Below are 25,448 nucleotides of genomic sequence, written 5' to 3' on the forward strand. Positions count from 1 at the left end.
GGCGGTGCCGGACTCGACGGCCTGGTGCCCGCCTGGTGCACGGCCACCGCGGGAGTCGCAGGTGGCGCAATAGTCTTGGCTGAGTCCTCAGCGCGGGACTGAGCGATCGCCTTTGCCAGCCTGCGCTTCCTAGCAGGCGAAAGGGAGCGGTGCCGGGTCTTCGCAGTTGCTGGCTGAGGCTGTGGCGCCGCGGTGCCGGAGCGGCTCGGAGCAGCTGGTGCGCTCTGCACCGATGAGGCTCTCGGTGCCGGCGCGGCCGGTGCCGGGGGCTGTAGCGACGCCTCCATAAGGAGCTGTTTTAGTCTATTGTCCCGCTCCTTACGCGTTCTCGGCTTGAAGGCGGAACAGATCGGACACTTGTCTGTGCGATGACCTTCGCCGAGGCAACGAAGACAGGCGTCGTGTGGGTCCCCGATCGGCATAGGCCTCTGGCAGATTGCGCAGGGCTTAAAGCCTGGTGCCTTGGGCATGAGCCCGCACCGGGGGAGGAAAGGGAGGGGAAACCCCCCTAACCTTATCACTAAAACCTAACTAACTAACTATAACAACTAACTACATGTACTATGAACTAACTATATACAAAAAACCTTTAGCGAGAGCTAGAGTAGTGGAGGACAGAGAGCACTCCACAGTTCCAACTGGCCGTCACGGGCGGTAAGAAGGAACTGAGGAGCGGACGGGCCGGCTGGGGTATATAACACGCGCCATAGCGGCGCCACTCCAGGGGGCGCCAGCCGGCCCGCCGGAGTTGCTAGGGTAAAAAAGTTCCGAGATGCCGTGCACACGCGGCGCGCACACCTGACTGGAATGCATAGGAGCAATCACTCGAAGAAGAAGCTTCTTTCACAGGCCAGACTCCTCCGTAGCCTGGGCCCATCCCTGCCCCGGGGCAGCCCTGGCTGGCTCCAGCCGGGATCCCAGGGGAAAGCAGGGGCGGTCTCAGGCCTGGCCCCCTTGTCCTGCGCCCCTCCCTGCGCCCCCCTTATAGCGTCGGCCCAAGGCGGGAACCCAATGCGATGCCCCCGCACAGCAGATCAGAAGCTTTGTAACCAGGATCCCAGCGATCCCACAGCGCCCCCAAGTGTCCAGCCCCCCCTGAGCGTCCTAGGCCCCGATCCCACAGTGCTTCGATCCAGACCGGCCCTCGGGGGACCCTCAGCTCTGGAGCCGGGCAGGGATCCAGCCCCAAGGTCCATGTCCCCAGGGAGGGGCCGATCACCATGCCTGGGCCGGTGCCGCTCCCTCAGGGCCTGGACTCCCCTGGTCTAACGTCCTGGTAGCCCCTGGAAGGAGAGAGCAGAGGGGATGGGTTAGGGGGGTGTAACAGCCCCTCCACCCCCACCCCAGGGAGGGGAGGACTCACCTGCGTCTGCTCCGCCACAGCACCACGGCCACAGCGGCTATGGCCACAACCCCCAGGGTGATGCACACGGCCAGGCCGGGGCCCCAGGGCCTGCTCTGCTCTGTAAAACAGGGGGGGCCGGACTGGGACCGGGGACAGGAGTGTGGGCCCTGTTCTCTCTGCCTCCCTCACCGTCCCCCCTGTGCCTCCCACCCTGACCCACTGCCCTCAGCCCAACACTGTTCCATCAGCCTCCTCCCCATTCCTCCGCTCTCCCCAGCCCTGCTCCCTCTGCCTCCCTCGCCGTCCCTCCTGTGCCTCCCACCCCAACCCACTGCCCTCAGCCTCCCCCATAGTCCCCCCCTTCTCCCCCACCTGCCCACCCACTCAGCTTCCCCCCACTCTAGTCCTGCTCCCCCATCCCAATCCTGTCCTGTTCCCCTCAGCTCCTCCATCCTCCCGATCTATCTCCACACCCCCCACTCAACAGCTCTGCCTCCCTGCGCCCCAATCCCGCTGCCTGCACCCACCCCCGTCCCACTCAGGACGTGCAGGAAAAGCCCCCAGAGACCATGACCACGTGCACCTACCCCAGGGGATCAGCAGGCTCTGGCCCCCCAGGCTGCTGTGCTGCACCCGGCAGGCGTAGCTGTGCCCGGCGCCCGGCTCCACGCCCAGGGAGCTGCGCAGCTGGTAGGTCAGGTCCGCGTTGGGCAGGATCCCGCTGGAGTTCAGCCGCCCGCCCGGCACCACCTCCTCCCCGTCCTGCAGCCAGGCCACGCGGACGGGCCGGGGGTAGAAACCGGTGACCCGGCAAACCAGCAGTACCGGCGCGGGGGTCCCAGCTGCGGGAGGCGCTCGGGCAAACACCACGGCGACCGGCCGCTCTGAGACAGGAGGAGAGAGACGGGGCGGGGGAGAGGGGACGATTCAGCCTGAGCCTCAGGGACTCACTAGCCAAGCCCAGCTCAGCTCCCCGGGGTCAGGCGTTGGCCCCGCTGTCCTGGCCAGACCCCAATTCTGCCCCCTGCAGTTACCAGTGGTGACAGATCCCCCCTTCACTTCCTGTCCTAAACTGCTGTGCAGTGCGGCTATGAACAGCTAATGTGCTGCACCCCAGCTATAGCTGCATTTGTACTCCAGGCAAGGGGGCCCTGGATAACCAGCCCCCTGCCCCACCCCAGAGGTGAGCACTGGGTGTGGGATCCCTGTGTAAACAGCAAACACGCCCTACCCAGAGGTGGCTGCATGCAGTGAGCGGGGAGTGGTGTCCAGCCTCACCTTGCCTCGCCAGAGACTCATTCCCATGCTGGACAAAGCTCTTGTTTAGCTTGATGCACGTCATGCTGAGGAGAAGCTGAAGCTGGCTCACTGTGCCTTTATCCTGGTTGAGAAGGTCCCGGGTGTAGCGCGCAACCACATTATCCCCCTGCCGAGCGACCCATTTGCCTGCGTCCACGTCTAAGCTGATGAAGTCCTCGCCGTTCACTCCGCCATCATAGAATCGCCTCGAGGTGCCGTTGGGGTGCAGCTCGCAGCCGAGGGAGCCCTGGGTAACAAAGGGGTCTGGAACAGGAAGGGCAGGGGGATGAGGACGGGCGTTCGGAGGTCCCGGGAGGGGGCAGAAACAGAGAGCCGGGGGAGTAAAGACATAACGTCAGGTGCAATGAGGATATTTGGCCACACGACGGCACCGCGATTGTGGGGCGGCCCTGGTTGGAGTTAAGGGTAAGTTGCAGTTTCTGTTTAAAGCTGATTTTTCTCGGGCATAGTCGGATTTGCTGGAAAATCGCTGCGTTACATCGGGGCCTGAGGCAGAGTTTGTGGTGCAAATTTGGGGCCCCTTGGTGGCGGGGTTGCTGAGATACAGACCCCGCCCAAACGAGCTGCTTTCCAAGGCTCAGGGTGTGTCAGGAAAGACCAGGAGCCTAGGCTCAGGGAGTGGGACGCGGGGCCTTTCCCCCTAGGAAGTGCAGCTACAATCTGCCCCAGACCCAGCTGGAGAAAGGGACACGGGTGTTTCTCCTCTGGGGGACAGTGGCTCCAATCAGCCTAAGGGGCAGGGCCTGGCTGTCTTGCCCCCAGGGACACACTCAGTGGCTGCGGTGAGTGTGTCAGTGCTCAGCAGCCCGGGTTTGGGGGGGAAGGGGGATCCCTTCAGCCCACTCCACACTCACAGCCCTTTCCCAGGTGCTGAACTATTCTGTTCACAATCCTGCTGAAGTAAGACAGGGAGCGATGGATCACCAGCTCCAGGTCCTGCCACTCCTTCGGGGTCAGGGTCTGCCGGGCCCAGGGCTGCAGGAAGCGGATCTCGCAGGTGCTGCAGGCCAGGGAGTGGGTCTCCAGGTCGCCCAGCAGGGCCATCCCCCACACGTCCATGGAGCTGGCGTTGTGGAAGACTTCGATGTGGAGCACCCGGAGGGTGACAGACACTGTGGGGACAGGAGGGGAGGCTGGGACGGGGGCAGGAAACAAGTGGAGGACAAAGCGGGTGGGGAGAGAGATTAATGAGTCTCTGTCCCATGAACAATCCTGCGCTACAGGGTCTCCCTGCTGATCCCTAACCTGCCTCTCCCATCCTACTCCCCCAGCCACTGTCACTAGCCCAGCCTGGTACTTCCCCACCCTGGCCCCAGCATTACACCATCCCCACACATCCCTGGGAGCAAAAACAGCAGGGGGGGTCCCCACTTACCAGCAAGGGCCCCCCATGCCCAGGGGAGGAGGAGCAGAGGGAGCAGCATCCTGGCAGGGGAAGGGGGATCCAGGCTCTGGTGGGCGTCAGGGCAGCGGGCCGAGGGGCCCAGGATCCCCAGGTGCTTTCAGTCCCTCCGCAGCCCACACCCCCCTGCCAACTTCTCCCTTTGTCTGTGTTTCCTCAACTCTGCGCCCGCAGCTGCCAGCCTGAGCCAATCCGGGCAGAGTGAGTCAGGCTGCGGGGGCAGCGCGGGAGGGGGAGCCCCGGCAGCAGGATCAGAACTAGGCCCTGTCCCCAGCAGGCTCAGGGTGTGTCCACACTGGCACCAAACCACCCCCCAAAGGCCATGAGTGTCACCGAGGAAAAGTGCCGTGTGACCAGCGCTCCTGCCGGCCAAGCTGCTGCCGCTTGTGGGGGGTGGAGGTTTTTTGTCGACAAACAGCGGCTACACTGAGCCTCCAGCCTGAGCCCTGGCTCCCCCTGCGGGGGGCTGGCACCTGCGCTCTCCGCTCGCCCCCGCACCCCACACGGGACAAAGGCTCCTCTGGACGCCCGGGACAGGGCCTTAAAAAGGGACGTACGGTCACGGCGAAACCAGGGCAGACGGGCTCCTTGCTGCCGGGAGCCCCTGCTGCCTCCCGCCACACACCCCTCTGCCACCACCCTGCCCCCACCCCTCTGCCTCACCCCGCCCCCTTGCTGCCATCGCCCTGCCCCCCTCTGCCCCCGCCCCATCACCTCTCACCCCACCCCCCTGCTGCCCCCCACCACACCCCCCCTCTGCCCTCACCCCGCCCCCTTGCTGCCATCGCCCTGCCCCCCTCTGCCCCCGCCCCATCGCCTCTCACCCCACCCCTGCTGCCCCATCACCACACCCCTCTGCCCTCACCCCGCCCCTTGCTGCCATCGCCCCGCCCCCCTCTGCCCCCGCCCCATCACCTCTCACCCCACCCCTGCTGCCCCCAACCACATTTCCTCTGCCACCGCCCCACCCCTCTGCCCTCACCCCGCCCCTCTGTCCCCGCCCCTCGCCTCTCACCCCACCCCTGCTGCCCCCACCACACACCCCCTCTGCCACAGCCCCGTCCCTGCCCTCTGCCTCACCCCGCCCCATCGCCTCTCAGCCCCCGCCGTACAGCCCCTCGCGCCGCCCTGGGGAGCCCTGACTGCCGGGAGCCCCTGCTGCCCCCACCCCGCCCCTCTGCCCCGCCCCGCCCCATCGCCTCTCGCCCCACGCGCCCCGCGGCCATGGGACCAGCCCTGACTGACGGGCGGAGCCCAGGGCCGGATTCACTCTCGGACGGACCAGGCAGGGACCCAGGCTCCTGCAGCCTCCTCGTGCCCCGCCCAGCGCTGCTCACGTGACCTCGGTCCCTCCAGAAGGGCAGCCAATGGGAGACGCCGCCGCGTGCTGACGTCACTAGTTGCCGAGCAGAGTCACTCGGGGCTGCAGGAGGGAGCGAGGAAAAGAGGCGGGAAACGGGGGGTGGCGCGAGGCCTCAACGGCCACTGAGAGCGCGACAGGGGAGGGGCCAACTGTCACCTGAGAGATGGGTCGGGGGAGGGGCTAACTGCCACTGTGGGGGTACGTTGGGAAGGGGCCAACTGTCACCTGAGAGAGGGGTTGGGGGCGGGGCCAACTGTCACTGAGTGGGTGGATTAGAGGAGGGGCCAACTGTCACTGAGGGTGGGTTAGGGGCGGGGCCAACTGTCACTGAGGGGGTGGGTTGGGGGAGGGGTAGCTTGCGCAGTGTGGACAGACTCCTTTGTTATTGTAGGGTTGCTGGGGAGCGCTGGCCTGGGCACAGCGTGGGCGGGGCCTCAGGCCGCCTGTCACAGCGGGCGGGTTTGTGGGGTGATTGGCACAGGCCAGCACAGAGAAATGGGGTACAGCACAGTTCCTTTGGGGGTCTCCCCGCCCCAGCCAAGCCGTGCGGACCCCTTGGCTCCCGCTCTGGGCCTCTGTCCCCTGCCCCCCTTTGGCTCTAGTTCCCGGTGAGCTCCCCCCACCCGGCCCCTCCTCAGTCCGGGCTCGTGGCCAGGGGAAGGGGGCGCAGCGCCCGGCTGAGAGGCAGGAGGGCCACACGCGCTGGGGCAGTTGGTGGTGGCCAGGTGGTGACTGTTGCCGAGTTTGGCTTGGCTACATGGCCGGGACAGCTGGGCATCAGCCACACCTGCCTCGCTGGCCTCCGCAAAGAGTAAAGGGCCATTTCCCCCCCAGCTAGCGAACCAGGCACACACAGGGGAAACCGAGGCGCACACACGAGACCCCACTCCACTCCCAGAGTTAAGGACAGAACCCAGGAGTCCTGAATAGCCCTCCCCGGCCCCGCTCGAACCCACTTCCCCTCCCCACCAGGACTATCATGGCTGTTACCACAGGGCCAAGGAGCCCGGTCATGCCCAGGCCCCCTTGCGCTCGGTGCTGCACAGACGCAGAACAAAAAGGCAGAACCTACCCCTGGAGCCTGGGTCCCTCACACCCAGCTCTGGGGGGCGGGAGGGCTGCCCCCAGGAGCTCTCAGCCCAGCCCAGCCAGCGACTTGGAGCAGCGTCCCCGGCGTCCCGCGGGCCGTAGTGTGGTCAGGGCTCCCTGGGGGCAGCTGGGCCAATGTCCCATGGGCAACCCGCTTGCTACCCGGGCACCCAGCTCAGCCTGGACACCCTGCCAGGGCCCTCCTGGTTCCCCCCCCCTCCCCGGGACGGGTTCAGTCACAGAGACCCCTTGGGAGCGTCACCTGATGTGCTGAATTTCCCTGCCAGCTGGGGACTCCAGCCCCCTGCCCCGCTGAGCCCCACACGCCAGCCTGCTGCAACCCAGACCCCGGCCTGGACCCCCCAAACCCGCAGGCTTTAGCCAAAACCGCCTCAGCAAGTCCCCTGTCTGCAGCACCCGGCACCCAGCTCCCAGCGGGGTCCACACCCCAAATCAATCCCTTTTCCCCTGTGCAAAGCGCATACAGGGTAACCCATAAACTGTCCACACTCTGTAACGCTGCCAGAGGTTTGCTGCCCCAGGGATTAATCACTTGCTCTGGGTTAATTAATACACAAAAGTGATTTTATGAAGCACACAGAGGAGGATTTCAGCGGCTCCAAGTAACAGCAGCCAGAACAACGTGAGTCACCAAGCAAATAAAACAAAACAAAACAGGCAAGTGTGAGCCTGACCCAGGCAGAAAGTGAACCCGGGTAAATCTCACCCGCCCAGAGGGGCCAAGAAGCTTCTTTCACAGGCCAGACCCCTCCGTAGCCTGGGCCCGTCCCTGCCCCGGGGCAGCCCTGGCTGGCTCCAGCCGGGATCCCAGGGGAAAGCAGGGGCGGTCTCAGGCCTGGCCCCCTTGTCCTGCGCCCCCCATTATAGCGTCGGCCCAAGGCGGGAACCCTTTGTCTCCGGGCCCCACCCCCCCTTCTAAGTGGCAACGCCCCAGGTTCAAGCTGGATTCCAGGACCAGGTGACATGGCCCCATGTCCGGTGACACATCCTGCCCCACTGGCTGCACCCGGGGACCCAGCAAGGCCTGGTGTAAACGGAGCCGTTTGCCACCAATGGGCCTGGCAATGGGAGCCAGCAAGACTCCAAGCCCCCATTACCAGCCCCACTTGGCATCACGCCAGTCGGAGCCCAGGGTCATAGTTCACATTCCTCGGCCTGACCCCTCGCGCCAGGTGATGCCCCACACAGCAGATTAGAAGCTTTGTAACGAGACCTGGATCCCAGCGATCCCACAGCGCCCCCAAGTGTCCAACCCCCCGTGAACGTCCCAGAGGGAGGAGAGTCCCCCCCACACCCCGGCCCCGATCCCACAGCGCTTTGATCCAGGTCCATGTCCCCAGGGAGGGGCCGATCCCCACGCCTGGGCCGGTGCCGCCCCCTCAGGGCCTGGACTCCCCTGGTCTAACGTCCTGGTAGCCCCTGGAAGGAGAGAGCAGAGGGGATGGGTTAGGGCAGGCCCGCACAACTCGTAAAGCGTCGAGGGCCACATTCCTCGAGGGCCGAAACCTCCCAGCCCCGCAGAAACACCCCGCCCCAGGGCCGTCCAGCCCTGCAGAAACAAACCCTCCTTCCCCAGCGCCGCCCCACCAAAACAGCTGTGGGCCAAAAAGGAAGGTGGGGGGTGAGGAGGTGATACTTTATTTTAAATCAACCGGGGGCTCCCAGCTGAAGAGGTGGCTGGGAGCCCTCAGGGTCAAATCAACCGGGGCTCCAGCGGCAGGGGGAACCCGGCAGGGTCGGCTCTAGGTGTTTTGCTGCCCCAAGCAAAAAAAAAAACTTGTCTGCCCCCCGTCCCAGCCCTGGGCTCCCCCCTCTATCCCCCTGCTGCCCCAATCCTGGGCTCTCCCCCCACTGACCCACACCCCCTGCCGCCCCAGTGCTGGGCTTCCCCCTTTCCTCCCCACCAGTGCCCTCCCCCCACCCTGCTACTGCCCCAGCCCTAGGCTCCCCCCCACCAGTGCCCCCCCCACACACCTCCTGCCTCCCCAGCCCTGGGTCACTGGTAACACTCCCAGGGCGGGTCATTCAGCAGGAATTTTGGATGTGCACAGAACACAGACAGGATTGGTTCCCATATGGATACAGAGCTGCAGTAAAGGGGAACAATTTTCAGCTGGTGGGATTGGAGGAGAGCTGGATGCAGATTATAAGACTGTCCTCCATAAATGAGGAAAAGTTGAGGTGCCTTTATTATTCTTTTGTTCCACTCTTTCTTTCTCTGGGGAATTTGCCAATGCAATATCACTGTCTTCCTTTCAAACAAACAAAAGGCAATGGCTGTTGAAAATAGCAATTCCGTGCTAATAAGCATTTCTTGCTCAATTTTATCCTGCTTTTTCTACAGCAAGTTACAGTGGATCCATGTATTTGATTTGGGAGAAATGAAGTAACAGCTGCCGGAACTGAGCTTGAGCCCTCCTGAATTTTGAGGTTCAAATCTGGAGGCAGGTGCTGGGGGGTGGGGGGCCGCTGCGGGCAACCCAGAACCTTTTGATTCCCGGCCACAGCTGGGATTTAAAGGGCTCTGGGCTCCTTGCGGCTGCGGGCAACCCAGAGCCCTCTGACTCCCAGCCACAGCTGAGATTTAAAGGACTCTGCGCCCCCCGCCGCTGCGGGCAGCCCAGAGCCCTCTGACTCCCAGCCACGGCTGAGATTCAAAGGGCTCCCCGCAGTTGCCGGCAGCCCAGAACTCTTTGCTTCCTGGCCACAGACGGGATTCAAAGGGCTCTGGGCTCCCTGCAGAGCTCCGTGTGCGGGGGATTTAGAATCCCCTCGCAGGCCGCACAGAGAGGCTCCGCGGGCCACATGCAGCCCCCGGGCCGCATGTTGTGCAGACCTGGGTTAGGGGGTGCAACGCCCCCGCCCACCCCCACCCTCACGAGGGGATGACTCACCTGCGTCTGCTCCGCCACAGCACCACGGCCACGGCGGCTACGGCTACAACCCCCAGGGTGATGCCCACGGCCAGGCCGGGGCCCCAGGGCCTGCTCTGCTCTGTAAAACAGGGGGGGCCGGGCTGGGACCGGGGACAGGAGTGTGGGCCCTGTTCCCTCTGCCTCCCCCCGGTCCCCCCTGTGCCTCCCACCCCCTGGCCCTCAGGCCCCCACCCTGTTCCCTCTGCCTCCCCCCATCCCCCCTGTGCCTTCCACCCCCGGCCCTCAGCCCCCACCCTGTTCCATCAGCCTCCCCGTCCCCTGTGCCCCCCAACCCACCCCACTGCCCTCAGCCCCCAGACTCTGACCCTGCTCCCTCAGCCTCCCCTGCAGTCCCCTCGTATGCCCCCCAACCCACCGTCCTCAGCCCCTCACGCTGTTCCATGAGCCTCCCCACAGTCCCCTGTGCCTCCCACCCCCGACCCACTGCCTTCAGCCCTCCCAGCCCTGCTCCCTCTGCCTCCCCCGCAGTCCCCACTGCTCCTCCCACGCTGACCCATGGCCTCGGCCCCTGCTCAGTTCCTCAGCCTCTCCACAGTCCCCACCTTCTTCTCCCGCACCTTCCCACCCAGCTTCCCCCACTCTAGTTCTGACTCCCCATCCCAGTCTTGTCCTGTTCTCCTCAGCTCCTCCATCCTGCTCCCCCTGATCCACCTCTGCAGCCTCCCGCCACCTCCTCTGCCTCCCTGCGCCCCAATCCCGCTGCCTGGACCCACGCCCGTCCCACTCAGGACGTGCAGGAAAAGCCCCCAGAGACCACGACCCCCCCCCCCCGGGGACGTGCACCTACCCCAGGGGATCAGCAGGCTCTGGCCCCCCAGGCTGCTGTGCTGCACCCGGCAGGCGTAGCTGTGCCCGGCGCCCGGCTCCACGCCCAGGGAGCTGCGCAGCTGGTAGGTCAGGTCCGCGTTGGGCAGGATCCCGCTGGAGTTCAGCCGCCCGCCCGGCACCACCTCCTCCCCGTCCTGCAGCCAGGCCACGCGGATGGGCCGGGGGTAGAAACCGGTGACCCGGCAAACCAGCAGTACCGGTGCGGGGGGCCCGGCTGGGGGAGGCGCTCGGGCAAACACCACGGCGACCGGCCGCTCTGAGACAGGAGGAGAGAGACGGGGCGGGGGAGAGGGGACGATTCAGCCTGAGCCTCAGGGACTCACTAGCCAAGCCCAGCTCCGCTCCCCAGGGTCAGGCGTTGGCCCCGCTGTCCTGGCCAGACCCCAATTCTGCCCCCTGCAGTTACCAGTGGTGACAGATCCCCCTTCACTTCCTGTCCTAAACTGCTGGGCAGTGCGGCTATGAACAGCTAATGTGCTTCACCCCAGCTATAGCTGCATTTGTACACTAGGCAAGGGGGCCCTGGATAACCAGCCCCCTGCCCCACCCCAGAGGTGGCTGCATGCAGTGAGCGGGGAGTGGTGTCCTGCCTCACCTTGCCTCGCCAGAGACGCATTCCCATGCTGGTCAAAGCTCTTGATCATCTTGACGCATATCATGCTGAGGAAAAACCGAAGCCGGCTCACTGTGCCTTTATCCTGGTTGAGAAGGTCCCGGGTGTAGCGCGCAGCCACATTATCCCCCTGCCGAGCGACCCATTTGCCTGCGTCCGCGTCTAAGCTGATGAAGTCCTCGCCGTTCACTCCGCCATCATAGAATCGCCTCGAGGTGCCGTTGGGGTGCAGCTCACAGCCGAGGGAGCCCTGGGTAACAAAGGGGTCTGGAACAGGAAGCGCAGGGGGATGAGGACGGGCGTCCGGAGGTCCCGGGAGGGGGCAGAAACAGAGAGCCGGGGGGAGTAAAGACATAACGTCATATTTGGCCACACGACGGCACCGGGATTGTGGGGCGGCCCTGGCTGGAGTTAAGGGTAAGTTGCAGTTTCTGTTTAAAGCTGATTTTTCTTGGGCATAGTCGGATTCGCTGGAAAATCGCTGCGTTACATCGGGGCCTGAGGCAGAGTTTGTGGTGCAAATTTGGGGCCCCTTGGTGGCGGGGTTACTGAGATTCAGACCCCGCCCAAACGAGCTGCTTTCCAAGGCGCAGGGTGTGTCAGGAAAGACCAGGAGCCTCGGCTCAGGGACTGGGACACGGGGCCTTTCCCCCTAGGAAGTGCAGCTACAATCTGCCCCAGACCCGGCTGGCTGACTGTGGGGTGGATAATGGGACATGGGTGTTTCCCTTCCCAGGGTCGCCAGCTCCATTCTCCCTAAGGGGCAGGGCCTGGCTGCCTTGCCCCCAGGGACACACTCTGTGGCTGCGGTGTCAGTGCTCAGCACCCCAAGGTTTGGGGGGGAAAAGGGGGATCCCCTCAGCCCGCTCCACACTCACAGCCCTTTCCCAGGTGCTGGACTATTCTGGTCACAGTCCAGCTGAAGTCAGACAGGGTGTGATGGATCAGCAGCTCCAGGTCCTGCCACTCCTTCGGGGTCAGGCCCTGCCGGGCCCAGGGCTGCAGGAAGCGGATCTCGCAGGTGCTGCAGGCCATGGAGTGGCTCTCCAGGTCGCCCAGCAGGGCCATCCCCCACATGTCCATGGAGCTGGCGTTGTGGAAGACGTTGATGTGGAGCAGCTGGAGGGTGACAGACACTGTGGGGACAGGAGGGGAAGCTGGGGCAGGGGGCAGGAAACAAGTGGAGGACAAAGCGGGTGGGGAGAGAGATTAATGAGTCTCTGTCCCATGAACAATCCTGCACTACGGGGTCTCCCTGCTGATCCCTAACCTGCCTCCCCCGTCCTACTCCCCCAGCCAGTCACTAGCCCAGCCTGGTACTTCCCCATCCTGGCCCCAGCCTTACACCATCCCCACACATCCCTGGGAGCAGGGGGGGTCCCCACTTACCGGCCAGGGCCCCCCATGCCCAGGGGAGGAGGAGCAGAGGGAGCAGCATCCTGGCAGGGGAAGGGGGATCCGGGCTCTGGTGGGCGTCAGGGCAGCGGGACGAGGGGCCCAGGATCCCCAGGTGCTTTCAGTCCCTCCGCAGCCCACACCCCCCTGCCAACTTCTCCCTTTGTCTGTGTTTCCTCAGCTCTGCGCCCGCAGCTGCCAGCCCGAGCCAATCCGGGCAGAGTCAGGCAGCGGGGGCAGCGCGGGAGGGGGAGCCCCGGCAGCAGGATCAGAACTAGGCCCTGTCCCCGGCAGGCTCAGGGTGTGTCCACACTGGCACAAAACCACCCCCCAAAGGCCATGAGTGTCACTGAGGAAAAGTGCTGTGTGAGCAGCGCTCCTGCCGGCCAAGCCGCTGCCGCGTGTGTGGGTGTGAGGAGGTTTTCTGGCGACAAACAGCGGCTACACTGAGCATCCAGCCTCCAGCCTGAGCCCTGGCTCCCCCTGCGGGGGCTGGCACCTGCGCTCTCCGCTCGCCCCCCCACACCCCACACGGGACAAAGGCTCCTCTGGACGCCCGGGACAGGGCCTTAAAAAGGGACGTACGGTCACGGCGAAACCAGGGCAGACGGGCTCCTTGCTGCCGGGGGGAGCCCCCTGCTGCCTCCCCGCCACACACCCCCTCTGCCACCGCCCTGCCCCCACCCCCTCTGCCCTCACCCCGCCCCCTTGCTGCCATCGCACTGGCCCCACCCCGCCCCATCGGCTCTCGCCCCACCCCCTTGCTGCCCTCGCCCTGCCCCCACCCCCTGCCCTCACCCCGCCCCCTCTGCCATCGCCCTGCCCCACCCCCTGCCCTCACCCCGCCCCCTCTGCCATCGCCCTGCCCCCACCCCCCTGCCCTCACCCCGCCCCCCTCTGCCATCGCCCTGCCCCCACCCCCCCGCCGTACAGCCCCTCGCGCCGCCCTGGGGAGCCCTGACTGCCGGGGGGGAGCCCCCTCTGCCCCACCCCGCCCCATCGCCTCTCGCCCCGCCCCCCTCCGGGGCTATGGGACCAGCCCTAACTGACGGGCGGAGCCCGAGGCCGGATGCACACTCGGGCGGACCAGGTAGATGCCTAGAGTCCGGCAACCTCCTCGTGCCCCGCCCAGCGCTGCTCACGTGACCTCGGTCCCTCCAGAAGGGCAGCCAATGGGAGGCGCCGCCGCGTGCTGACGTCACTAGTTGCCGAGCAGAGTCACTCGGGGCTGCAGGAGGGAGCGAGGAAAAGAGGCGGGAAACGGGGGGTGGCGCGAGGCTTCAACGGCCACTGAGAGCGCGACAGGGGAGGGGCCAAGTATCACCTGAGAGATGGGTCGGGGGAGGGGCTAACTGCCACTGAGGGGGTGCGTTGGGGAGGGGCCAAGTGTCACCTGAGAGAGGGGTTGAGGGCGGGGCTAACTGTCACTGAGGGGGTGGGTTGGGGGAGGGGCGGGGCTAACTGTCACTGAGGGGTTAGGTATGGGCGGGGCTAACTGTCACTGAGGGTGGGTTGGGGCGGGGCTAACTGTCACTGAGGGTGGGTTAGGGGCGGGGCTAACTGTCACTGAGGGTGGGTTGGGGCGGGGCTAACTGTCACTGAGGGTGGGTTGGGGGCGGGGCTAACTGTCACTGAGGGGGTGGGTCCGGGGAGGGGTAGCTTGCGCAGTGTGGACAGACTCCTTTGTTATTGTAGGGTTGCTGGGGAGCGCAGGGCTGGGCACAGCGTGGGCGGGGCCTCAGGCCGCCTGTCACAGCGGGCGGGTTTGTGGGGTGATTGGCACAGGCCAGCACAGAGAAATGGGGTACAGCACAGTTCCTTTGGGGGTCTCCCCGTCCCAGCCAAGCTGTGCGGACCCCTTGGCTCCCGCTCTGGGCCTCTGTCCCCTGCCCCCCTTTGGCTCTAGTTCCCGGTGAGCTCCCCCCACCCGGCCCCTCCTCAGTCCGGGCTCGTGGCCAGGGGAAGGGGGCGCAGCGCCCGGCTGAGAGGCAGGAGGGCCACACGCGCCGGAGCAGTTGGTGGTGGCCAGGTGGTGACTGTTGCCGAGTTTGGCTTGGCTACATGGCCGGGACAGCTGGGCATCAGCCACACCTGCCTCGCTGGCCTCCGCAAAGAGTAAAGGGCCATTTCCCCCCCAGCTAGCGAACCAGGCACACACAGGGGAAACCGAGGCACACACACGAGACCCCACTCCACTCCCAGAGTTAAGGCAGAACCCAGGAGTCCTGAATAGCCCTCCCCCCCGCTCGAACCCACTTCCCCTCCCCACCAGGACTATCATGGCTGTTACCGTGCCCAGGCACCCTTGCGCTCGGCGCTGCACAGACGCAGAACAAAAAGGTAGAACCTACCCCTGGAGCCTGGGTCCCTCACACCCAGCTCTGGGTGGGGGGCTGCCCCCAGTAGCTCAGCCCAGCCAGCAACTTGGAGCGGCCTCCCCGGCGCCCCGCGGGCCGTAGTGTGGTCAGGGCTCCCTGGGGGTAGCTGGGCCAATGTCCCATGGGCAACCCGCTTGCTACCCGGGCACCCAGCTCAGCCTGGACACCCTGCCAGGGCCCTCCTGGTCGCCCCCCCCGGAACGGGTTCGGTCACAGAGACCCCCTTGGGAGCGTCACCTGATGTGCTGAATTTCCCTGCCAGCCGGGGACTCCAGCACCCTGCCCCGCTGAGCCCCACACGCCAGCCTGCTGCAACCCAGACCCCGGCCTGGACCCCCCAAACCCGCAGGCTTTAGCCAAAACCGCCTCAGCAAGTCCCCTGTCTGCAGCACCCGGCACCCAGCTCCCAGCGGGGTCCACACCCCAAATCAATCCCTTTTCCCCTGTGCAAAGCGCATACAGGGTAACCCATAAACTGTCCACACTCTGTAACGCTGCCAGAGGTTTGCTGCCCCAGGGATTAATCACTTGCTCTGGGTTAATTAATACACAAAGTGATTTTATGAAGCACACAGAGGAGGATTTCAGCGGCTCCAAGTAACAGCAGCCAGAACAACGTGAGTCACCAAGCAAATAAAACAAAACAAAACACGCAAGTGTGAGCCTGACCCAGGCAGAAAGTGAACCCGGGTAAATCTCACCCGCCCAGAGGGGCCAAGAAGCTTCTTTCACAGGCCAGACCCCTCCGTAGCCTGGGCCCGTCCCCGCCCCGGGGCAGCCCTGGCTGGCTCCAGCCGGGATCCCAGGGGAAAGCAGGGGCGGTCTCAGGCCTGGCCCCCTTGTCCTGCGCCCCTCCCTGCGCCCCCCATTACAGCGTCGGCCCAAGGCGGGAACCCTTTGTCTCCGGGCCCCACCCCCCCTTCTAAGTGGCAACGCCCCAGGTTCAAGCTGGATGCCAGAACCAGGTGACATGGCCCCATGTCCGGTGACACTTCCTGCCCCACTGGCTGCACCCGGGGACCCAGCAAGGCCTGGTGTAAACGGAGCCGTTTGCCACCAATGGGCCTGGCAATGGGAGCCAGCAAGACTCCAAGCCCCCCATTACCGGCCCCACTTGGCATCACTCCAGTCGGAGCCCAGGGTCATAGTTCACATTCCTCGGCCTGACCCCTCGTGCCAGGTGATGCCCCACACAGCAGATTAGAAGCTTTGTAACGAGACCTGGATCCCAGCGATCCCACAGCGCCCCCAAGTGTCCAACCCCCCGTGAACGTCCCAGAGGGAGGAGAGTCCCCCCCACACCCCGGCCCCGATCCCACAGCGCTTTGATCCAGGTCCATGTCCCCAGGGAGGGGCCGATCCCCACGCCTGGGCCGGTGCCGCCCCCTCAGGGCCTGGACTCCCCTGGTCTAACGTCCTGGTAGCCCCTGGAAGGAGAGAGCAGAGGGGATGGGTTAGGGGGTGTAACGGCCCCCCCACTTCTCCCCCACCCCAGGGAGGGGAGGACTCACCTGCGTCTGCTCCGCCACAGCACCACGGCCACGGCGGCTACGGCCACAACCCCCAGGGTGATGCCCACGGCCAGGCCGGGGCCCCAGGGCCTGCTCTGCTCTGTAAAACAGGGGGTGCCGGGCTGGGACCGGGGACAGGAGTGTGGGCCCTGTGCCCTCGGCCTCCCCCCCTCCCCCCTGTTCCCGCCACCCCCCGGCCCTCAGCCCCCCGACCGTTTTCCCTCAGCCTCCTCCGCACTCCCCTGTGCCTCCCACCCCCGGCCCTCAGGCCCCCACCCTGTTCCATCAGCCTCCCCGCAGTCCCCTGTGCCCCCACCCCAACCCACTGCCCTCAGCCCCCATGCTTTTCCCTCTGCCTCCCCCGCAGTCCCCACTGCTCCTCCCACGCTGACCCATGGCCCTCGGGCCCCCCCAGCTCAGTTCCCTCAGCCTCTCCCACAGTCCCCCCCTTCTCCCCCCACCTTCCCACCCAGCTTCCCCCACTCTAGCTCTGACTCCCCATCCCAATCTGGTCCTGTTCCCCTCAGCTTCTCCATCCTGCTCCCAATGTGCTTTCAGTTCCTCCGCAGCCCACACCCCCCTGCCAACTTCTCCCTTTGTCTGTCTCTGCTGAGCTCTGCGCCCGCAGCTGCCAGCCCGAGCCAATCCGGGCAGAGTGAGTTGGGGAGCTCCCCCTGATCCATCTCCACGGCCCTCACCCACCCGCTCTGCCTCCCTGCGCCCCAATCCCGCTGCCTGGGCCCACCCCCGTCCCACTCAGGACGTGCAGGAAAAGCCCCCAGAGACCATGACCACGTGCACCTACCCCAGGGGATCAGCAGGCTCTGGCCCCCCAGGCTGCTGTGCTGCACCCGGCAGGCGTAGCTGTGCCCGGCGCCCGGCTCCACGCCCAGGGAGCTGCGCAGCTGGTAGGTCAGGTCCGCGTTGGGCAGGATCCCGCTGGAGTTCAGCCGCCCGCCCGGCACCACCTCCTCCCCGTCCTGCAGCCAGGCCACGCGGACGGGCCGGGGGTAGAAACCGGTGACCCGGCAAACCAGCAGTACCAGCGCGGGGGTCCCGGCTGCGGGAGGCGCTCGGGCAAACACCACGGCGACCGGCCGCTCTGAGACAGGAGGAGAGAGACGGGGCGGGGGAGAGGGGACAATTCAGCCTGAGCCTCAGGGACTCACTAGCCAAGCCCAGCTCCGCTCCCCGGGGTCAGGCGTTGGCCCCGCTGTCCTGGCCAGATCCCAATTCTGCCCCCTGCAGTTACCAGTGGTGACAGATCCCCCTTCACTTCCTGTCCTAAACTGCTGGGCAGTGCGGCTATGAAATGGCTACTGTGCTGCACCCCAGCTATAGTTGCATTTGCACTCCATGCAGCCACCTCTGGGGTGGGGCAGGGGACTGGTTATCCAGGCAAGGGGGCCCTGGATAACCAGTCCCCTGCCCCACCCCAGAGGTGGCTGCATATGAGCACTGGGTGTGGGATTCCTCTATAAAAAGCAAACACACCCTACCCCAGAGGTGGCTGCATGCCTTGAGCGGGGAGTGGTGTCCTGCCTCACCTTGCCTCGCCAGAGACTCATTCCCATGCTGGACAAAGCTCTTGAGCTGATTGACACACGTCATGCTGAGGAAAAACCGAAGCCGGCTCACTGTGCCTTTATCCTGGTTGAAAAGGTCCCGGGTGTAGCGCGCAACCACGTTATCCCCCTGCCGAGCGACCCATTTGCCTGCGTCCGCGTCGAAGCTGATGAAGTCGTCGCCGTTCAACCCACCATCATAGAATCGCCTCGAGGTGCCGTTGGGGTGCAGCTCGCAGCCGAGGGAGCCCTGGGTAACAAAGGGGTCTGGAACAGGAAGGGCAGGGGGATGAGGACGGGCGTCCGGAGGTCCCGGGAGGGGGCAGAAACACAGAGCCGGGGGGAGTAAAGACATAACGTCAGGTGCCATGAGGATATTTGGCCACACGACGGCACTGGGATTGTGGGGCGGCCCTGGCTGGAGTTAAGGGTAAGTTGCAGTTTCTGTTTAAAGCTGATTTTTCTCAGGCATAGTCGGATTCGCTGGAAAATCGCTGCGTTACATCGGGGCCTGAGGCAGAGTTTGTGGTGCAAATTTGGGGCCCCTTGGTCGCGGGGTTGCTGAGATACAGACCCCGCCCAAACGAGCTGCTTTCCAAGGCGCAGGGTGTGTCAGGAAAGACCAGGAGCCTCGGCTCAGGGAGTGGGACACGGGGCCTTTCCCCCTAGGAAGTGCAGCTACAATCTGCCCCAGACCCGGCTGGCTGACTGTGGGGTGGCGAATGGGACACGGGTGTTTCCCTTCCCAGGGTCGCTGGCTCCATTCTCCCTAAGGGGCAGGGACCGGCTGTCTTGCCCCCAGTGACACACTCAGTGGCTGCGGTGAGTGTGTCAGTGCTCAGCACCCCGGGTTTGGGGGGGAAGGGGGATCCCCTCAGCCCGCTCCACACTCACAGCCCTTTCCCAGCTGCTGGGCTATTCTGGTCACAGTCCGGTTGAAGTTGAACAGGTAATAATGGATCACCAGCTCCAGGTCCTGCCACTCCTTCGGGGTCAGGCCCTGCCGGGCCCAGGGCTGCAGGAAGCGGATCTCGCAGGTGCTGCAGGCCATGCAGTGGGTCTCCAGGTCGCCCAGCAGGGCCGTCCCCCACATGTCCGTGGAGCTGGCGTTGTGGAAGACGTCGATTTGGAGCAGCCGGAGGGTGACAGATGCTGTGGGGACAGGAGGGGAGGCTGGGACGGGGGCAGGAAACAAGTGGAGGACAAAGCGGGTGGGGAGAGAGATTAATGAGTCTCTGTCCCATGAACAATCCTGCACTACGGGGTCTCCCTGCTGATCCCTAACCTGCCTCCCCCGTCCTACTCCCCCAGCCACGGTCACTAGCCCAGCCTGGTACTTCCCCACCCTGGCCCTAGGATTGCACCATCCCCACGCATCCCTGGGAGCAAAAACCTTACCGGCCAGGGCCCCCCATGCCCAGGGGAGGAGCAGCAGAGGGAGCAGCATCCTGGCAGGGGAAGGGGGATCCGGGCTCTGGTGGGTGTCAGGGCAGCGGGACGAGGGGCCCAGGAACCCAATCTGCTTTCAGTTCCTCCGCAGCCCACACCCCCCTGCCAACTTCTCCCTTTGTCTGTCTCTGCTCAGCTCCGTGCCCGCAGCTGCCAGCCCGAGCCAATCCGGGCAGAGTGAGTCGGGTAGCGGGGGCAGCGCGGGAGGGGGAGGCAAACTTATAGACTTTCTAGATAACCGGTTAGAAGCAATCTCCTTTCCCTGGCCTGGAACAAGCTCAGGAATCTTTTCCTTCTTGCTACAAGTTGTTAAATTGTCAGTAGGTAGGTGATTTAATTGTGTTTTCTGCTCCCCTTGTGCCCTGGCTGGGGTATCACCCTGAGCAGACAGAGCTGCTGCACCCTTTCCAACCACACATTAGCAACTGGCAAACTACCAGCACCAGAATTGTCTGTTCTCTGGGATTTTGCTACGACACTAACTGGATGCAACCTAGTCACAGGGCCATTCTCCCCAGCAGACACAAACTTAGGACCGTTCCCTTCCTGGGCTTTAGCTGTATCCACAACCAACTCTGAGACAACTGCACTATTCCCAGCCATCACAGGCTGAAAGACACCTTCTGTCTGCTCCACAGACAAGAGCCAGAGACACCTTTCCCTTCCCCAGACATACAGCTTGGGATTTCACTTCCCTTGTCCCAGCACACAGGGCTGTTCACAGACAACTGCTTGGAGACCGAGGTAGCTTCCTCCATAGGCAAGTCAATACCCCTGACAGAGACAGGCACATTCCCTTCACTGTCACATTTCTCCACACAGGAAACAGGTAAGGGATATGGACACTCATCTTCCACTAGCCTGGCCTCCCAAACTGCTGACTAGACAAAGCCATCAGCTCACAAGGCTGCCCAGGCTCCTCCAAACTTTCCCTGCCAGGCACATTGCCACTCCCAACAGATAAGCTGCTGCCAGCAACTCACAGTTACCCATTTCAGGTTCCCTTTTACAAGCTGCACTAGCCAACAATCCATCACCCATCACAGATCTACCCTTTCCTTCCTCAGTTAGGGCTTCAACCTCACCATCTACTTTAATCTGCTCCTGAGAAACATTTTCCTCACCAATGAGATCTTTCTGCTCTTGATCTAACTCCAGATTCACTTCTGAGACATCAGACAGACCTTCAGAAGCTCCATTCACAGCCACACTGCTTTCTTGCACAGACAAACAGCTATTTCCCACCAGGTTAGAACCCCCCTCTCCATAGCCATAGCAAAATGGGTTAAACACAGAAAACTGCCCACAGTGATACCACCTATCAACACAGTTATAAACTGGATTTTCACGAGGATACAGTTTCTGCTGTTCTTCCCTTGCTTTTTTGACTTGGAGCTGAAGTCTGGCAGTTTCTTGTTGCATCTTGTGAGTTTCCTGTTCCATCTTGTGAGTCTCCTGTTGCATCTGTCGAGTTTTCTCCTCAGCAGCCAGCAGCTCCAGACGCCCCCTACGAGCTTTTTCTTCTCTCTCAGCAGCCTCTCTCTCCAGCTGGGCCAAGGCTTGCTCTTCTTCTATTCAAATTTCTGCCAGTTTTTGCTCATGTTCAGACTGCAGGCTGTCCATCAGGGCTTGCAGTTTCATTGCTTTTGCTGATGCTTTCTGGCTCATGGTCACTGATCTGTAACCCACCAAACTCTCAATCCCAAATTTAGAATTTGGATAGCGTGGGGTTCTGACCCAAAGCTTAATTGACCTGGTTCTGTGGATCCAAGCATGACTACGCCACTGTGACGGTGCAGTTCTGGCGGGACTCAACTGAGGTGCCAATTCAGGACCAACTGCTCAAGCAGGGCTGGGGTTTTTCCACCTCTAAGGCAAACCAAACCAGCCAGACAAAAAGGACTTTGGTCTCACCCCACTGGCTAACCACAAGTCACACAAGCAATTTCCTTAGATACTCCAGTCTCCCAGTATCACCACCAGTGCACTCGTCCTGGGGATGAATGGTTATGAAAACCAACACCCCAATACAAGAAAAAGGTTCTCTCGATCCCAAAGGACCAAGCCCCAGACCCAGGTCAATATACACATCAGATCTTACCCACAAATCATGCTGTTGCCAATCCTTTAGAATCTGAAATATAAAGGTTTGTTCACAAAGGGAAAAAGGTAGAGCTGAGAGGTAGAATTGGTTACATGGAATCAATTCCATGCAGTGATGGCAAAGTTCTTAGTTCAGGCTTGTAGCAGTGATGGAGTAAACTGCAGGTTCAAATCCAGTCTCTGGAACATCCCCGCTGGGATGGGTCATCAGTCCCTTGTGCAGAGCTTCAGTTTGTAGCAAAGTCCCTCCAGAGGTAAGAAGCAGGATTGAAGACCAGATGGAGATGAGGCATCAGCCTTATATAGGCTTTTCCAGGTGTAAGAACCTCTTTGTTCTTACTGTGGAAAATTACAGCAAAATGGAGTCTGGAGTCACATGGGCCAGTCCCTGCACTTTGCTGAGTCACAAGGCGTGTCTGCCTTCTCTCCATGGGTCAACTGTGTAGCTTATGGTCCTTAATGGGCCATCAAGCAGGCTAGGCAGAGCTGACACCAGCTTGTCTGGGGTGTCACCCAGAAGCAGAGCACAAATACAAAATACAGACAGTAAAGAGCCAATATTCATAACTTCAACTACAAAATGATACACAGACACACAGACAGCATCATCATAACCAGCAATCCAGAACCTGGTCTTAGACACCTTATATGACCCCTTTTACCTAAGATTTGGTGCCACTACAGGACCTCGGTTGCAAGCCATGTTCTATATGGTCCCAGTTTATATCAATAACATCACACCCTCCCACCCTGCCCTCTTCTGCACCCACCCCGCCCCCTGCACCCCAGCCCCTAGGGCCGCCCTGACTGCCCGGGTGTAATAGTAGGATTTAATGTTTGTATTTTGTATAATTCTGTGTCTGAGCTGATTTCAAGGCAGTAACAGACCTTTGAGGGTCACCACTTTGTTGTAGGCTTTGCACTCGAAAAGAAGTAAAAGATGCCGGATTGTTTTCCTCTGCATTGCAACCTGATGGGAACACGGATGGGATACCTTTCAGCCGTCTTTTCAACAATCATACCTTTCACAATTCTCCACCCAAAATGTTATGCTTCTAAGAAGCACAGGGGATCTTTTTCAGGGGAAACGGCGATACGCCGCGTTTATTGAAGATACATCCAATCACACACCCACTCACTGTTCTAGGTACCAGCCCAGAGTGCGGATCGATCCAGTGGCCAGCGAGGTTGATCAAGGGGAGGGAGGAGTCGGGTTCCCTCGGTCGAGACACAAGGAGGCAGGTTGACGACTCTAAAGCTGAGAGGCGCCTGTCAACGGGGACAGGTGATCACACCCAGCCTGAGGGAGCTCCCTGAGACTCCAGGAAAGAACGAGATGAAGGACGAGAAGGACAATTTCAGAAAACAAGCCCTTGTCGAACAACAACTGATCACAGCCCGACGCTGCAGAACTCATTGCCCCAGTGAAGGAAGATCACAATATCAACAGGGGGCCTTGCCATGAAACGTTGGGTTCGTCCTGCCAAGACTTCCCCGGAGCATCGTGTCTTGATCGACGGGACCCGGCTCCTCCCTACCCCGATCAACCTCGCTGGCCACTGGATCGAACTTAAGGTACCTTAGTGCTTTATAAAGTTCAATATCTTTTTAAAAACCAAAGTGGTGGCTGCAGCTGGGCAGTCAAACCCAGGAGAATGGGGAGAGATTCTGGATTTGTTTTTTGGTAACAAAATAGCAGCTAAGAGCTGTAGTAAAAAAAGAAGAAATTAAAAAGACCGCGCCCCTGTGGAGCAACAGCAGGGGTGAAGGGCACGGAAAAGCAGCCTTAGAAACGCTGAGCGGGAAGGTGGCCCTGAGTAATCAGAGTGTCACGGTGATAAGGGTACATAAAAACTCTGTGAGACAAAAGGAACGGCTCCACCGCGTGTCAGGCGGGATCTGGCTCAGACAATGGTACAGACGTTAAACTCTGGAAGGAATGTGCCGTTTCCCCGGGACGTGTGCAGTGTGTGTTGTAGAAGGGGGAAAGAAATGCAAACAGAACATGCTACGTAATTAAAACCCTCTTAGGGCTACCAAAGGCTGGATTCCTTGGTCAGCTCGCAGGGTGTTTCGGAAGCCGGAGTTGAAAGGGAAAAGGCCTCAGCGCTCGGGTGGAAGCTGCCTGGGTCCCTTTTCAGCCAGAGGCTCTGAGCTCTGCCGAGGGCTGCGGAGCCAAAGGCCGGCCAGAAAGCGTCTGTGTGGATGCAAATCGCCTGACTAGTAAAGAAAGAAAAGACCTGCCCAGAGACGGCAGCACCAAGGAGCTGCGGATAGAGGACAGGCCTGGTCCGCAAACAAACCACCTGGAACCCAAGGGCTCAAAGTCTGACCCTGCAGAGGAAGGTGGGAAAGGAAGTGAAACCTAAAGCCGAAAAAGGAGCAGGGTGAGGGAAGTGGAAACGCAGTGCGCCGTGCGAATCTAACGGCGGGTACAAAGGGGTCTGCTTGTGTGTGTGACACCCCCACCTTTTCATTCACCAGCCCCCCAGGATAGAATTCCTGGTGTAACGAGATACCTTTCAGAAACGTAGCGCTGATCTGATTGTTAAAGTGAAACGTTAACATAAATGTAATGTTAATAAATACCCCGGGAACAACGTAAAGTGTATCATTAAAAAACATCAAAACACCTTTAAGGTCATATGGTAATGATGCTTCTCGCTATCACCTGTGAATAAACGTAAAGCTTAGCACAGCAGAAAAACCCTTACGAGCTTGGTCTGCAGTATAAGAAGGGAAACTGAGGCACACCACCGCGTGAATGTAATAACTGACCAGTGGGATAATTTCCCCTAAACCCTTGTCAAAGTTAAAATCAAGACTCACAATTTGTCAGACCACTCTGTTTTTATTAGCAAAGCGCTCCGCCAATAACACTCAGATAATGTGAGTGGCCATGCAAGACCCAAACAGTCTTATTTATACAGATAAAAGAGTGGGAATCAAACAAAGGGACAAAGGAGAAAACAGCAAAATTCACCTGGGGCATAGCATGCATATCCTACTTCCTTACTAGCTCCTATCGATCTAAGGCTAATGCTTCACCAATTGCCCTTAAACGGTGCAAATTGTTCTATGTGAATGTCTGTTTTCCTGACACCTGGACTCCAGCATTCCAGCGACTTTCCTTAAAGGTACAGACAGCATTTCTTTAATCCTATCTATTTTGTAACATAATTCATTCTACTTTCACAATCCCTCCTTTTGGTCACGCTTCGCCATGACCAACGATGGACTGGGTTCCACATATTAACCGTTCTTTATCTTTTTGTTCATCAGCGATATTTAAAATCATCATATTAACACTCTGTTTTGGGGCAGTCACCTGGGTGGCATATTTTACACAATTTTGGATACAACAGGAGATTAACTGAAAACATACAAAAATCACTAAGATTCCAAACAGGATAGTCAGGGCTCCCTGAAACAACCAGTTTCCTACGCCAGAGAAATTGAACAGGTTGCTTAGCCACTTCCATAAAGAACTCGGCTCTTCATGGGGAAGATATGCGATTTGTTCTAAGTGGCTAGCGCGATCTATTACCTCATTGGTATTGTCAGGTATATACACACAACATTCTTTTCCAATGAGTGCACAGGTCCCTCCTATGTCCAATGCCTGACGGTTTTGAAGGGCCACCTGTCGGATCGCCTCTGTTTCTTTGGCCAGAGTTTTTAAACTTTCTCCGGTTTCATTTGCCATTATTTCAACTACTGCTTGTAACCTCAGGAGCCTTTTTGCATGGTGTATTACTCCCCCAAGTGGGATAAAGGAACTGCCAATAGTCTCTTCCCAGGTGTCATTACTGTTCCATATTGTGTTAAACGGACAAGGTCCTCCAGTGAGGTCTGGGGAATTGAGCCAGGACAGGAACATCAGTTTGAGAGTGGGCTGGGATGTGGCTGCAGACCCAGCATTTAGAAATATTAAGGGTCTGAGCTATCCACACTTGCTGCTGGATAAAAGAATTGTCATTGTGGACTCCCCAGACCTTCAGACACCAACAGCCGAGGAACAGGCACCACATGTTGGAGGCAGGGCCCTTCTGGTTCTGACAACCTCAACTGAGGGAACTGCAGTCACAGTTTTATGTCCACCAGGCAGCAGGCGCTAGGCTCACTACTGC

General features: G+C 61.1%; 2 protein-coding genes across 12 annotated transcripts; both read right to left on the reverse strand.

Moving 5' to 3' along the window:
* Positions 1-830: 830 nt before the first annotated feature.
* On the reverse strand, positions 831-19,360 carry LOC120392449 (antigen-presenting glycoprotein CD1d-like). Of its 9 annotated transcripts, none has more exons than XM_039517209.1 (6): positions 19,165-19,360; positions 3,520-3,777; positions 2,624-2,908; positions 1,933-2,229; positions 1,364-1,463; positions 831-1,283 (listed from the first exon to the last, which is right to left on the reverse strand). In XM_039517209.1, the coding sequence occupies exons 1-6, from the start codon at positions 19,211-19,213 to the stop codon at positions 1,244-1,246; spliced, it is 1,029 nt and encodes a 342-aa protein (XP_039373143.1). In that variant the 5' UTR covers positions 19,214-19,360; the 3' UTR covers positions 831-1,243. The 9 variants fall into 9 exon arrangements, with proteins under 9 accessions (XP_039373143.1, XP_039373142.1, XP_039373150.1 ...); XM_039517208.1 differs by having other exon boundaries at positions 3,520-3,798; XM_039517216.1 differs by having other exon boundaries at positions 3,590-3,777; positions 19,165-19,357.
* On the reverse strand, positions 7,083-12,891 carry LOC120392445 (antigen-presenting glycoprotein CD1d-like). Of its 3 annotated transcripts, XM_039517199.1 has the most exons (6): positions 12,307-12,891; positions 11,796-12,074; positions 10,900-11,184; positions 10,264-10,560; positions 9,435-9,534; positions 7,796-7,959 (listed from the first exon to the last, which is right to left on the reverse strand). In XM_039517199.1, the coding sequence occupies exons 1-6, from the start codon at positions 12,353-12,355 to the stop codon at positions 7,920-7,922; spliced, it is 1,050 nt and encodes a 349-aa protein (XP_039373133.1). In that variant the 5' UTR covers positions 12,356-12,891; the 3' UTR covers positions 7,796-7,919. The 3 variants fall into 3 exon arrangements, with proteins under 3 accessions (XP_039373132.1, XP_039373133.1, XP_039373134.1); XM_039517198.1 differs by lacking the exon at positions 9,435-9,534 and having other exon boundaries at positions 7,083-7,959; XM_039517200.1 differs by lacking the exons at positions 7,796-7,959; positions 9,435-9,534 and adding an exon at positions 8,747-8,792.
* Positions 19,361-25,448: the final 6,088 nt, after the last annotated feature.

The sequence above is a fragment of the Mauremys reevesii genome, unplaced genomic scaffold (assembly GCF_016161935.1).
Source record: "Mauremys reevesii isolate NIE-2019 unplaced genomic scaffold, ASM1616193v1 Contig1, whole genome shotgun sequence".
In the NCBI taxonomy this organism is placed as follows: Eukaryota; Metazoa; Chordata; order Testudines; family Geoemydidae; genus Mauremys; species Mauremys reevesii.